The sequence below is a fragment of the Seriola lalandi genome, unplaced genomic scaffold, assembly GCF_002814215.2.
Source record: "Seriola lalandi dorsalis isolate HSWRI2012SDOR001 ecotype SW California unplaced genomic scaffold, Sedor1 jcf7180002054383, whole genome shotgun sequence".
NCBI classification, from domain to species: domain Eukaryota; kingdom Metazoa; phylum Chordata; class Actinopteri; order Carangiformes; family Carangidae; genus Seriola; species Seriola lalandi.
In genome coordinates, this window is record NW_019524936.1 from 335,628 (window position 1) to 349,908 (window position 14,281).

General features: G+C 38.0%; 2 protein-coding genes across 3 annotated transcripts in view; both read right to left on the reverse strand.

Moving 5' to 3' along the window:
* Positions 1–755: 755 nt before the first annotated feature.
* On the reverse strand, positions 756–10,177 carry LOC111657130 (dnaJ homolog subfamily C member 7-like). Its single transcript, XM_023409171.2, has 14 exons — positions 10,073–10,177; positions 6,534–6,622; positions 6,123–6,247; positions 5,852–5,965; positions 5,616–5,690; positions 5,216–5,334; positions 4,872–5,025; positions 4,533–4,697; positions 4,205–4,296; positions 4,032–4,105; positions 3,782–3,928; positions 3,534–3,689; positions 2,289–2,363; positions 756–2,154 (listed from the first exon to the last, which is right to left on the reverse strand). Exons 1-14 carry the CDS (start codon positions 10,141–10,143, stop codon positions 2,117–2,119), a joined length of 1,494 nt encoding a protein of 497 aa, XP_023264939.1. The 5' UTR covers positions 10,144–10,177; the 3' UTR covers positions 756–2,116.
* Positions 10,178–11,553: 1,376 nt separating this feature from the next.
* LOC111657091 (zinc finger protein 385C-like) overlaps positions 11,554–14,281 on the reverse strand; it is a 75,280-nt gene continuing 72,552 nt past the window's right edge. For both annotated transcript variants that reach the window (XM_023409078.2, XM_023409079.2), the window contains 3 exons: positions 13,949–14,151; positions 13,673–13,771; positions 11,554–13,202 (listed from right to left, as the gene is read on the reverse strand). In XM_023409078.2, coding sequence (XP_023264846.2) covers positions 12,972–13,202; positions 13,673–13,771; positions 13,949–14,151 — 533 coding nt within the window. In that variant the 3' untranslated portion in view covers positions 11,554–12,971. The remainder of the gene's footprint in view (positions 13,203–13,672; positions 13,772–13,948; positions 14,152–14,281) is intronic.

A 14,281-nucleotide genomic window follows, 5' to 3' on the forward strand; every position in this document is an offset into this window, starting at 1 on the left:
ATCTGGCGACCGATTACACGTCGGTGCAGGCCCCTGATTGGTTTAAACGTGGTCACATGTGTGATGTCAGTCACACCCACAGCTTTATAATAAGAAGCCACATACAATAAATCACCATGAATCTATAAAACCGTCAGATTTAGAATTTCCTTATCCTGACTTTTTCGATTGTCTTTTTAATTTTTAATTCTTATTTTAAACGTTTCATTTTATTTCATTTTTAAAAAAAAGTGTTAATTTCCATTACTCCTGTTAACACATTAAGATTTTAAGGTCAGTTTGATCCATAGGATATATGGTTTGATCATTCATATATATATATATATATGGACATTGGTGGACGACAGTCATATCCTGAATTTAAGTAAATCAGTCAAAAGTAGAACTTTCACTTTTCTTAATTTTTAAGTGCACAAGTATCAGAAAAATAGTCAACAAAATTAAAACTACTCATGAATAGCTCCTTTTCAAATTAGTGTATTATACATTATTGGATTATTTATTGGAATATTATTACTGGTGCATTCACATTTAAATTTATATTTCTTTACAGAATATACTGGTAGTTTATTCTATAACAATTTTGAGATAATTGTACATTTTGGATGGAAAATCTAGAGTAACTAGTTAATATGACAAATGCAGTGGAGTAAAAAGTATAAGACATTCCTCTGAGAATAAAGTAGCATAAAACAAACACTCAAATTTTACTTAAGTACAGCGCAATAAATCAATTTAAGAGAAAAGTCCAACAGTACAGTAAAAGACGAGCCTTTATTTACGCAATAAGAAAAGCATGTCTTGTTAATACTGTGACAAGTTCTTAAAAATGATACACAGATCAGTGACAAAACAATTAACAGAAACTTCCAACCTACTATCAGTGCCCCTTTGAACAGGTGGAACAAGAAGGAGATGGGCTGTACTGAAGAAACATGCATGACAAGTATAAGTGGGTGACAGCTGGGTGTGACGGCATTGATGACATTAAACGAAATTTCTTTCATTGTTGACAGGATGAAGAATTTACTTGCAAAATTGTACTTGCAATTTACTGGCCAAACATGAAAAAAAGTTTTCATATGAAGTGACAAGTTGCTATACAAGCGTGACTGTTGCCATTTCGAAATAGGATGTGGCTTACTCCACAGCTTTTGTTTTAGGTTTCACTGTGAGAAGGTTAACTGATCTGCTCACTCTGGTAAGGCACCACTTGAATTTGAATAGGACAGTGGGACAGATGAGTGATTGGTGCTTTCAACAGAGGACAATCTGTAGGTGCATGTATGCTGATTTTGGCCTGTTTCAGAAAATGAAACTCTGAGAGACAATAATGTGGAAATCATGTACAAATGGGTCTCTTAAAAAAGGAGGAAGACGAAGACAATGGCATTCTGCTGCATACAGTCTAGAATACACAGTACAATAAATATAAATAGACTGAGGGAAGACTGAGGAAATAAAAGTTTATGGACACAAAATGCTGTACATTCGAATCAAATATACAATGCAGCATGGAGAAGAGGAGAAGAAACAAAAGCCCAGCAAGTCGATTCTATATTTGGCAAGTGAGCCAATAAAACCTGGACACACATTTGCAAGAGACCAGTGTTGTCCACAACAGGCTGTCCTGAGGTCAGTTTTGACGTTGAACTTCAACAGTACATTGCCTCTTGCTCAATAGACCTGCTGTCCCAGGAGAACCCTAAAATGTATGTCATGTTATGTTTTCTAAAAGATAGTCAACCATGATGCTTATATTTCCAAAGCTTTCCTTACTGATCACCTTTAGGAAGGTCGAGGCAGTTTTACAAGATTAGATTTAATTAGAAATAAGATTTTTGGTAATGACATGCTCTGAATCAGCTGATCCAAACTTCTTTATCTTCATTAATTTATAACTAAAGCCTCTGAATTGTCCTTCCCAATGTTTGTTAGCATCAATGTAAGGAGTAAATTTAGTAGTGAATGCAATAATCAGAAATCTCTTTGGGAAAAAAAAAAAAAAAAAAAATGTTGGGAGATTTTGCAGGAGTATGAGCATTACAAAGTGACTGTGGGTCCAACTTGATTTTGTCCTCTGCAGGGCTGCCATTTTCCCACATGGTCCTTTGCTTTAGCCAAATTGGAAGAAGAAATTTCCAGGTCCAGAGTCTGGAAAAAGTAAAAAAAAAAAAAAAAAGAAAAAGAAAGAAGAAAGAACTCAGTTAATAGGAAGCACCTTCTCAAAGTGAGTCTGCCATGTTTCAATAAACTTAAAAAGGTGTTTAAACTGGAAAGAAACACACCTGGGCTGGAATCGAAACTAAATCCTCCACCATGGCCACCAAAGAAAGCCCTGAAGATGTTGTTGGCATCAATATCTAGAGAGAAAGCAAAGGTAAATATGGTGGGATTAGCAGGTGATGATGGCCTTCAGGAACAAAATGGAAATTAAGATGACATAAATTTCAAAACTTCAATACAGTGCATAATACTTAAAAACAGTTATGTATATCACAGTGAATATGGAAAAAAGATAAATTTGGTTTCTGCTGTTTTTTGGGTTTTTTTAAAAACATTTTTTTATAAATGTATGAAGTTCAGTGGCAATTAATACAGCAGAAAGTTTGAATATAGACCAAAAATAAAACTTTCTAGATACAATTCTAGAATAAAAAAAAAAAAGGTATGATGCATTTATTGGTGTTCTATGTATTGTGGCCTCTTTAATACACCATTTTATGTCCAAATGTTTGGAGTGCAAATACTATCATTTGGATCATTTGCCTAAAAACTCTGCTCACTTTAATTAATCACAATCAATCATATTGATATAACCCTCAAACACATTACATAATTTTAGAAAGATTTTTGCAATGAAGTACATTATTTGTCCCAGAAAAATGTTTAGAATCTGTGGCGCCCCCTAGAGACAGAAGATCTTAAGATTTTCTATGGACTATCAGTCGGAATGGGGATATGTGCCACATTAGGTTACAACAGGCTTTTTTCACCGCAGACATTCTGACTTATCATAGTAGGAAAAGCACACGTGCTACTAACAACATCAGTGGCTCTGTTTCCCTGAAAGCTATGACAGTCTGACAGTGAGCCAGCATGCACAGTATCAATACCCTGAAACTTAGGTAGCCAAATATAATTCAGCTATCATTAATTGTATTATTTACACATGTGCTTTTCCTACTTTGACAAAACGTCTTCTGTTGAAAAAAAAGGCACATTTGATTTATTATAGTTACATAAAACAGACAAAATGGAACAGCATAGCAAATATCAACCTTTGTCCTGCTTGATCCATATTCAGTTTGAAGGCTGTAAAACTGCGATGAAAATTGTTAAGAAACCCAAACACTGAAGTGTTAATCCTTATGAGGTTCCAAGAAAAATAGTCCGCTTTTTCCAATGTAGGCCTACACACAACCAAGATGGTCCCACAGTTCCTATCATTAACTGTTCTCTTCCATCCCACTAATGACCTGCAGGTTGAATTTAAATCCAGCCAAAGAAAAAAAACCACAACAAGCATTTACCTCCACCATCAAAGGAGCCGTCATCCTCCAAGTCGTGCCCGTTGTCATAGCGGATCTTCTTCTTTGGGTCGGACAGCACAGTGAAGGCCTCGCCCACTTCTTTGAATTTCTTTTCCTCCTCCTTCTGCACCTCTGGAGTTGCTGCACTGTGGCGGTCTGCAAGATAATGATAAAATACAGAGACCTTATGATATACAACCATCAAATATAATCTAACATTCTGCATGTGGGTAAAACAATGGAGCTACCTGGATGATGCATGAGGGCTCGTTTGCGGTACGCTTTTTTGATTTCGTCCTCTGTGGCGTTCTTGCCGACCCCAAGCACCTTGTAGTAATCTTTCCTCTTGCTCTTCTTCAGCTGCAGCTGTGCGTTTTTCAGCAGATGCTTGTGATCTACAGCAATCAAATGAAAATCAAGCCATGTGAGTGTGTGTGTAAACATGACCAGGTAGTGAATCAGTTCAGACAATATAAGACAACTATGGCAGCAGCTTACCTGACGTTTTTTCTGTCTGGTAAACTTTTTCATAGTCCCGTACAGCCTCTTCATACTGCTCTGTGTCCATGAAACTACACGGGGTCACAAAAAGTCATTCAAAAACTGAACAATGCTAAACAACAAAACACACAAATTAGGGAAATCGTACTCATGTTGATTGTATTGCATACCACTGAGCTCTTCTTAAGTAGGCCTTGATGTATGTGTCATCTAGTTTGATTGCACTGGTGCAGTCTTCAATGGCTTGATTCAGTTTCTTCAGCTGTTGTAGAGGAAGAATTAATGACAGTGAAATGACTGGAGACAAAGAGCTAGAAGTGCTACGCAGGGTTTCTATTTTTAAGCAAATAATCAGACAGTATTATTGATCAAGTGTGATCAGTGTGACTGCCTTCCATGCAATTGCATACGATATCCTTGCTCTCTGAGACGTGAGGATACTGTGCAAGCCTATGTCAAAATATAGTACGAAACTTGAGTTGACTTGTAATCTTTTACCTTTGCTCCTGCCGTGGCTCTGTTGCAGTAGAGTTTAGCGTTGGTCTTGATATTGTTGGGGTCTATCGTCAGGGCCTCAGTGTACAGCTGGTAGGCAGCTTCATAGTTGTTGTTCTTGAATGCCTGGTTGCCCTCCTCTTTCTTGGCCTTTAAGGCTTTGGCATTCTGATTTAAGAAAACACAAAGTCCCTGTATTACTTTTAAAGAAATATTTATCATATTTCAATTTGGGTTATTTTACATATTCTATATTACAAATTTCAAACAAAAAGGAATTGCCATACAAATTCCTGTTTCTCAGTACAAACCTTAGTCAACCACACAAAATGACAGTCTTACCCTGCAGGCCAACCGAGCCTTTTCATGGTCAGGTGCCATGCGCAGAGCCTGGACAAAGAACTGTACGGCTTTATCGATGCAGTCCTCATAGTAAAGACACAGACCTCGAACGTACAGTGCGTCTGCGTTCGTAGAATCCATTCGCAGGATATCGCTATAAGAGAAAATTTTGTTTAAAGAGCAGCCATGAAGACCTCTTACTGGAAAACTACTAAAACAGCCCCTGTATTTGTACTTAAGATAAAATAATGACAGGAGAAAAAAATTATGTCACTGTAACAAAATAATCATACACCATTAACCTAACACCTGTTTCTTCATAATAAAAGCTCAACTATTCCTACCTTGCTACAGACTGAGCTTCTGGATAGCGTCCCAGCAGAGCCAGACACTCAGCCTTGAGGATTTTGAATCGGTGGCAGGCAGAAGCCATAGCTAAGGCTCGGTCCATACAGTACACCACCTGGATCAGGAAAAGAGCCACACATTACATCTGTTACACTCTATCATTACATTCAGACATGAGAAATGCAAATATCAGAGCTTCGTAAAAGCTAAAGATTTTACATGTTGCTTTTCCAGTTACACAAAAATTTTCAAATTGTTTAAACAGAAGATTTCTGCAAATAGTCTGTCAACAACTTAAGAAACTCTATGACTAACAGTCATAAAAATAGACAACACTCTGAGATGAGGAAGTACCCATTGTGAGTTTGGTGAAAACAAGGAATGGGTGCAAAATACCTTTCTGAAATCCCGCTTTTCAAAGCCAAAATCTGCCATTCGCTCGTACTCCAGGATAGTTGCTGCGTTCTTATCCTAAAATAAAATAGTCATCTATCAGCACTGTCTTTAAAATGTGACGAGATGAGTGTGAGGATGCAGTCATGCAAATTAACTTCCATGACTGTGGTATATGATTCAAATGTTTGTTTTCTATTGTGATTAAATAAAATGAAAAACATTTGGGTGATCCCCACCTCCTGCTGGGCCTCTCTGTTGCTGGGCTCCAGCTCCAGAACCTTCTGAAAGCAGCGACTGGCCGCCATGGCATTTCCCAAAGACAGGTGGCATTTACCCTCGCGCAGATGCCCCTGTGTGACAGAAAGGGCACATGTCCTATGTGTAAAAACTGTGTAAGAACTCTACATATCCAACTCTGTTCTGCAAATACAACCAGGGTTTGAGGACAAGTGTGCAAAGCTGAGAATGAAGATGATGCCGCTGAGTTGAGGGTCTCTTCAAACTGACCTTCATGAAACAGTCATCCAGCCGCACAGCCTGCTGGGAATCTTCAAGGGCCTCTCGAAAGCGACAGAGCATCATGAGGGTGGCTGCCCTGTTGCCATAATAACTTGCATTTTTGGGGCAAGCGTCTTAAGATGAGAGAAAAAAAATCCATGTTACACAGGCACACCGAGATGTGGGTAGTCACCAACAGTAGAGATATCCTTCCAATATACTGAAAATGTGCAATTATGTATGAACATGTATTGGAAAATGCACTAGGATGGGGAGCAATGACTCAATTGTTAATAAAAATTTCACTTGTTATGATATTTGTTTTGCTGATTTGCTAAGAGATGTACAGCAGGTGTTCAATGGGTGCTGTGTACAACCACCCAAATACTGAAAAATAAAATTACTGAGTGGTAATCTCACCGATGGCCTTGGTATAATAGTTGAAAGCCTCAGAGTAATCTTTCCTGCTGTAGAGTGCATTTCCTTGCTCTTTGAAGCCTTCAGCCTGACTGGAAAGAGAAACGGAAACAAATGTCAATGTGGAACAGGTACTTTACTAAGCTAAAACAAATTAACTGATAAGATACAAAACAAAACAAAATTATTCAGCGAGAAACCGATCAAATTGTCATTTATATCGATCTGAGAATTTCTTGCAGATGGGGCAGAGTGTGAGTATGTCTGAAGGGGCTCGAGTGTGGTGTGTTACACCTGGAACTGGGACAGCAGAGCAGGGTACACACAGTTCTGAAGTACTAAACATAGCAGTGAAATTCACCTGCTGCACTCCTACTAGACATGCCAAGTGCTAAAGGGTAAATCATCTTGATTCACATAAGGAAGACTCTACTGTTGTGTTGCCCTCTGTGTGTCGAAGCATTTAAATTCAGGCCACACCCAAAACAAAGACACGGTAGGCGTTTTCCATCAACTGATGTAACGTCACTGACTAAGTACGAAAAAACTTGCACAGGCAGAGTCAGTGTTTGATAGAAAAAAGGGCTCGGTAGAGGCATGTGCCACAGTGACCAAGACCATAACGGATGCAAAAACCAAACCAAACAATATATTATATATCAATACACAACATCTGTGATAAGGCACACACAGCTAAGAATATTTACTCACATATGTAAAGGTTGTGCTCCAGTGGCATAAGGATTACCTTTGTAAAAATATTCAACCAAAAGTGTGCTTTTTGAGTCATCTTGGCTGGGTGCCCACTTCTAGAGAGAGTAGACACAGAACCAAATCATCTCCATTTATAGACAGTTTGTCTGACTGTGGACTGATCAATACCTAAACTCTTTGTCACCCTTTTCAGCTTTATGAAAATCAACAATTCTTGATCAGCAGATGTTTCTTGTGAACAGGAAACTCAAAATTTTTAAGTGTTTTTTTTTATAGGTCACAGTAGCTCTAACCTGCACCTCCAACCTGGTTTCATTGATTGGACTTGGATAAATCCTGACTTATCTTTTGTTGATACCGTTACCCAAGGGGTACAAATACTTTTTCCAGCCTATGCCGTGAATGTTGGGATGATGTTTTCAATATGGACAAGAACACAATGATTTGTGTGTTATTAGTTACAGTATTATATGTAATTTCGAAGCACTAAAATGTCTAAAAATGACTAGACCTATGTTTAATATTTTGTTGAGTCGTGCATTTACATTATCACAAATGTTTCTAGCAATTTTCAACCGTAATGGCCTGTTTCATTTGGTTGCCTGTCAATAACGTCATATCCCCTGTGTGCATGTCGGCATTGTGGTTTTCTGCCAAAAGTGGTCAAAATTGACTTTTTCTATCCAGTTTTAAGTCACATTTTTAAGATATACTTTATAGATCTTGGTTGTTTTTAATTATATATTTAAACCATATGGAGGATTATAGTCATCTGACCACTGGATCATTAGTTAGCAGACAAGCCAAGCAAACGCTAGCAGCAGCTCAACTCCACCCTCCAAAACATCCTGAGTCCACAGAACAGTGTTGGAGAAACACAGATTTTTAACATGAACCTGGTTTATTCTGCATTTTTACTTAATTTAATCACCTAGTTGTTTGTTTTGGAACAGAGGAGACCTCTGCGGATAATTCAGCTCCTGGTAAAAGGCTCCTGAACATCTGGATCATAAGCTTTCAGAGAAACAAACTGAACAAACATTAGTGGCTGCAGCCTCTTCAGGACGATTTTTAACGTGAAACTATTTTATCTAATGTTGTGACCAGTATTAATGACCTGGTCCATTTGTTTTGAAGAAGAGAACTTTGGAGGACACAGGGGAAATCCTTACCAGTCGAATGTGACTGCAACGATGGCAATGGTGGTGAAGACAACAACTCCCACGATCCCATGGTATTTCACAACATCACCAAACATTGTCTTTTGTTACTGCTTTGATTGAGAGAAGTTACATACTGTGCATTTAAAATAGATTGTCTTTGTTCATAATTGTAACTTCAATGAAGATCTGATTATTCTCTTTCGGGAAAAATGTATATGTAAATGGAGGTAATTCTGAAGGTTTTACTATAGTAGTCACAGTGATGGTCTAATGCTCATCTGTCCATTATGTGGTGTTTTGTAGACACCACTAAAGATCCAGTTGAGTTGTGTTGGAATCCTAATAGATTGTGGTCTTTTGGATATATATATATATATATATATATATTTTTTTTTTTTAACAGTCTAGAGTTAACGGATCAAACTGAACATGATCCCTCCAATACAGGATTCCAAAAATCATCATTTCAACCCATGGTTTTTGCCAGACTTGGGGACCTTCAATGTCTCTGATGATTTAGCTACTGATAAGCATCACTTTTGTCTTTGAATATGATTTAAAATTTGGTTCCTGGTTATCAAACTTTAGTATTAACATTCTTCTACATAGCATGACAGTGACACCTTGATTTTCCTGCTCAACTTGGCTCAGACAGACTGACTGTATTCAAACCTTACAGCTAAACCATAATGATCCTTATTGAGACCTTGACAACGCCCTCATTCTAATAACTTGGATTATTTCAGTGCTTAACAACACATGACATTTTTCTGAGCCTGGAAGGGTCTAATTTTCATTGTTATTGATTGTAAAAACTTATTTACGTAATATTTTTTATAATAATATATATTTTTTTATCTAATTATATCTAATTTTTTCTTAGAACCACATGTGTTACTGTTGAAGTGAAACACAAAGTGTACTTTGAGCGATGACCTGCCTACCAAGCTGATTCATTAACAATGGCTAGCTAAAACCGCCAGATGTTCATCATTATTTTTCTAAAACTATTGAAAACGTCGTTGTTTTATCAGGGAATCTTCTTTTTTAAATAACTGAGATTTGTTTAGATGTTTGGGCATTAGTTGTAACTTCATCTGAGAGTTGAGCACCAAGGCTAGTTAAGAGCTAGCTACCTGCCTGTCTCGCATGGAAGTTTCTCGAAAGAGGAGAGGCACTAGCTGCTGAAAATAGAGCAAGAAACTGTATTGATGCTTAATTTCAAATGTTAAGATTGAAAAATGTACCCGTACAAGCAGATTAGTAAACCTGTGGTTACCTACGTGAGTTACAAAATACAACAGTTTTTGGATGTCTTTCCCGGAGCATGTGTCAGAACACTACAGTTCACTTGTTTTGAGAAGCACTGGCCAGCAACTGTTCCCTCAGTTGCTTTTCAGAGTCCAAAATTTTCTGTATAATTTCAACCGCTGAAAATAACGCTAACGCCCGCCATTTATAAAAACCGCTACAATAAAGATTTAGCAGAGTGGAGACACGCTGCCACCGTTTTACTCCCGGCAAGCTAGCCTTGTTAGCTTGTCTCCGGGCTGACCGTGTTGTTGTTTCCGAACCTTGTCAGCGAGCGGAAGGATAAATTCAGTCGGTTTATTTTAGCTTAATATGCGCAGCACAATTAAACACAGTGGATAATTATGTGTTTACCGTTCCAGGTCATCCTGGTTGTAGATTTGGGGCTCTGTTTCCACCGGCACGTCGATGTCAACAGCTGCCATTTTTTCTGGAAAGGACGAACGCGAACGCACGTCATTTCCGGTAGCAGTTTTTTATTTATTTATTTATTTATTTATTTGAAACTGGGTCACTACACATTTATTTCAAAAGCATAACATTGGGCGTTTCTTTTCTAAATTTACAATATTTTACATGTATTAATGTAAATCTGAGACTAAAACGAATATTCAAAAATTACTTATATTAACTTTTCAAAAATTGTGTTTCAAAACAAAAAAACAGCAATGTGGTACTGTTTCAACCATACACTGTATATTTAACCAGCTTTAAACCTCATCTTTTATCATGTTGCTCTGTCCTTAAGTATTAACCTATAACATTAACCTATCTTTAAACCTAATCTTTGTATTTAGTTTTCAATCTTACATCCACCCATTTCACTGTGAGATCAGAGCTCACCTGAGAGCCTGCAGCTCCAGCTGCCAAAAGTAAACAGCTGGACAAGCTGTAGCTAATTTTGCATTTAAATAATGTCCATTTTAAGAGCTGAGAAAGCGCATGTGCTTACTTTTTCAGTAAAAACATCGAATGTACGTTCTATTTATGGTTCATCATCTCCTAAAATATACAACATTGATTGAAAATCAATCAAAGAGGCAGTTTAGCACAGTGGTCTTTGTAAACATGCAAACATGATTTATCCTTAAGTGTCAGGTCTCTATCAAACAAACTAAACATGATTTTAAGCAAGGTCTGTGCATTAATAGTAATAATTTTAATATTATCATTGTTATGAAAAGCATGATAACTAATATTACTCATAATTCGTTGTTTGTTAAACTGTTATAAATGTATATATGCGCAGGGAAAAGCACTGGCATCTTCCTTCTCTTACACCTTGGGTTGTCCTATCTTGCGCTTGTTTGTGAAATACCACTAGAGGGCACCAAAGTATCATAAAATATAGGGTATACTCCTATTTGAGGGACACATCGGCAATTACTTTTTCCTGGTCTCAGACACCATATTGTTTTGACTAGCTTAAGGGATGACAAGAGTCACTTTCCTTGTGTTGCTGTGGTTCAGTGTTTCACCACACATACAAGTGCAATTCATATACAGTAGGCTAGATGATGCTTCTGACGAACACATTTAGGGTGCTACATTTGTTGCTTGTTTGTTGATCCAAAATAAGTAGATTTTCTCAAAAATAAAATGTTCTGTGCTAATGATATTCGCTGACCTTTAAGTAAATGAAATAACAACAGTATCATACTAATGATGTAAATTAGTACAGTGTGCCTGGATTAAAAAGTAGTGTTTCTTATTTATATCTATATTGTGTTCTTGTCCACAACTATATTAATAAACAAAGTACTGTATACTCACTGAAAAACTATAATGAACCCTAAAACGGCTCATGCATATAAAGAAAAAAACAACCACAACTGTTTAAAAAAACAGTACTATTTATAAGCTCATATAGAATACAGTATTGACATTTTAGCACATAATAATTTACATTATTGCAGTTGATGCAGTTACACTAATCAATTTCACCAGGTGACAATTCAAAAATACATATTGCTTAGGATGATTCAGCACAATCAGGTGAGAGAAGGATTTCTGAAATGAAAGAACACAGTTTTTCAATACAACTCTATAAAAAAGACACATTTAATAAAGACACATTTAAAAATGTGGTTACCTTTTTTAATTTTGGACAACAGCACAAATCAGGCCGTCGCTTCATATTGCACAAACAGCATCAAGCTGTTGTAAAATCTTAAATCATTTATCTAACTGTCACCTGAAGATGTTAGAATGGCTCATGTCAAAGAAATGCAAGTTTCTTTTTAACTAAATAATGTCATTGTATGCATTACATGTAAGTCTGTCTCCATTTAGCAAGTATTCTTGGCATCATTATCATGGCGGCGGTTGATTGTCACCTCATTACACAGAGAGCAAGAGAGCAAAAAATGAATGTGTATATATCTTAAATAAACTATAAAGAAAAGGCATCCACATCAGGCAATGGCTGATGACATACATTTGTTGAGATGCAACATTGTCAGCAATCCAAAGATATGGATCTCCTTTGTCTTTTCACAGGTGGAGGGGGTTATATGGAAGGAGCCATGGGAGATTAACACAATCTGGATTTTCCTCATTTAGATTTGGTTATGAAAACAAATGCAGGGATGAAGTATTATACTAGAAAACTCTGAAAATGAAGGAATTTAGGCAACAAACACTTAGTAACATTTACACACCCTAGTGTATTTGTCTATTATAGTCCTATAAGTAAAACTAACAATGCTTGTCATTATGGCTTCCAGAGGGGTCCTGACCCCGGGGAACATGCACTCAACAGTTTGTTGAGAGGAAACAGCTGAGTGATGGTCCTTCCATTTTTTTTTTTTTTTTTAAGTATATTTTTTGGGCTTTTTATGCCTTTATTTGATAGTATAGTGGAGAGAGACAGGAAACGGGGAGGCAGAGAGGGGGAATGACATGCAGCGAAAGGCCGTCCGATGCGGGATTGGAACCGGGGCCAACTGCAGCGAGGACTGTAGCCTCCACACATGGGGCGCCTGCTTAGACCACTACGCTACCACGACACCCCGGTCTTTCCATTTTTAAGGGAGAGAGACACTGGTCAGTCAGCGCTGATATCTCGATCCGCACCAGGGGATTGTGCATACTGTTCTCATGTCTTGAACCTGCCAAACTTGACATGCTGATATGCTGCCCTTGCTGTTGCTGCATAGTGTCCTGTTGTCACTCAGGGGTCCCCTGCTTTGTCCAGCTTTGGCCCTGTTAGGTCCACTCTACTGTAGGTCATCCATCCTAGTTTGGCTCATTGCTAGTAAGGAGAGAAGATAATGGGTGCATGTGTGGCCCTCAGAGGTCCTGGGGCAGGCCTGAAGAGCGTGGGGCTGATCAGGGGACCCTGTATGATGGCTGTGGGACCTGATGGCAGCCGTAGTGCTAAGGGTCCGGGCGCCATGGTGCACAAGGCAGCTGGATTGAGAGGGCTGGTCAGGAAACCTGCTGGCAGGGCCTTGGACAGCTGCTTCTGCAGGGCCAGTTTAGTCTAACACACAAGACAAAAGAACTTTTTAAATCCTACAAAAACAAATGAAAAACTATAAATGGTAGTATTTTCAAAAATTTGCAAACATTGGCAATGATACAGTGTGTACACCAACTGTAGTGGCTTCCTAATAAACACCTACTGCTGCTCCATCACTCTTTTGAACAGAAAAGCTGAAGGTAACAGATTGTTAGAGATAAACTTCATTCTATAGCATCTTCAAATCTTGAGTTAAAACAAGGCACTTATTTTCAAATAGCACATATAGACAACTTATTATTTGCATCAACCACTCACCAGCTATCAGACTTGCAAATACTGTATGTCGACGTGCCAGGCAAAGCTTAACATTTGCATCTACCGAGTATATGTATGTACTGTTGTTCTTTAATGGCAATGTACAACATGGGCAAAAATAAAAGCAATCAAATGTATGTGTATGTATGTGAGTGTGTGTGACAAATTCTTACCGCTAAGACAGCACTGGGCTGTAGTTTATTGTAGGGGGTGAACTTTGCCTTGACAGGCTTCCCAGCCAAACGCTCTTTATGTCTCCTGCTGTTCATGTGCTAAGAGGGGATAGGGATACACAGATCAGCTATTCAGTCAGGACATATTCTACCTACTAGAATATAAGTAATATATTTAATAAATATATAATATATGTCTTTTTAGTTGTCAGCGGCAAGTGGTTTATATAGTAGTAAAACTAGTCACATTCATTATATTTGCATAAACCCAAATACCTGCTTCAGCTGTGTCTCTGAGTTGACAGACACCTGGCACAATTCACAGTGAAAGGGCTGACTGGATACACCAACAACCGCTCTGGTCTTGCTGCCCATTCGCTGCTTAATTCGACAGGTGGGTCTGGGCAATGATGTCATCTTAACCCTGCGTTGTGAGTGGCTGCTGTTCTGACCGTCCAGCATCTGTTTGTGCTTCGAGCCTGATTCAGCCAATCAGAGAAGAGGGAAAAATTTCATTTGACAATCTGTTAAACATAAAAGTTGATGAAACATTTCCATATCATTTTTACAACAAGGATCAAATGGCAAAGTGGCTCACAAATGTTAACT

Bases quoted from the DNA above. Each gene is read 5' to 3' on its own strand.
- LOC111657130 (XM_023409171.2), bottom strand. From the start codon at position 10,143: ATGGCAGCTGTTGACATCGACGTGCCGGTGGAAACAGAGCCCCAAATC. The intron at 5,966-6,122 runs GTCAGTTTGAAG...TCTGTCACACAG, and splicing joins TGGATGACTGTTTCATGAAG to GGGCATCTGCGCGAGGGTAA. The intron at 4,297-4,532 runs GTAAAAGATTAC...CCTCTACAACAG, and splicing joins GAGCCACGGCAGGAGCAAAG to CTGAAGAAACTGAATCAAGC.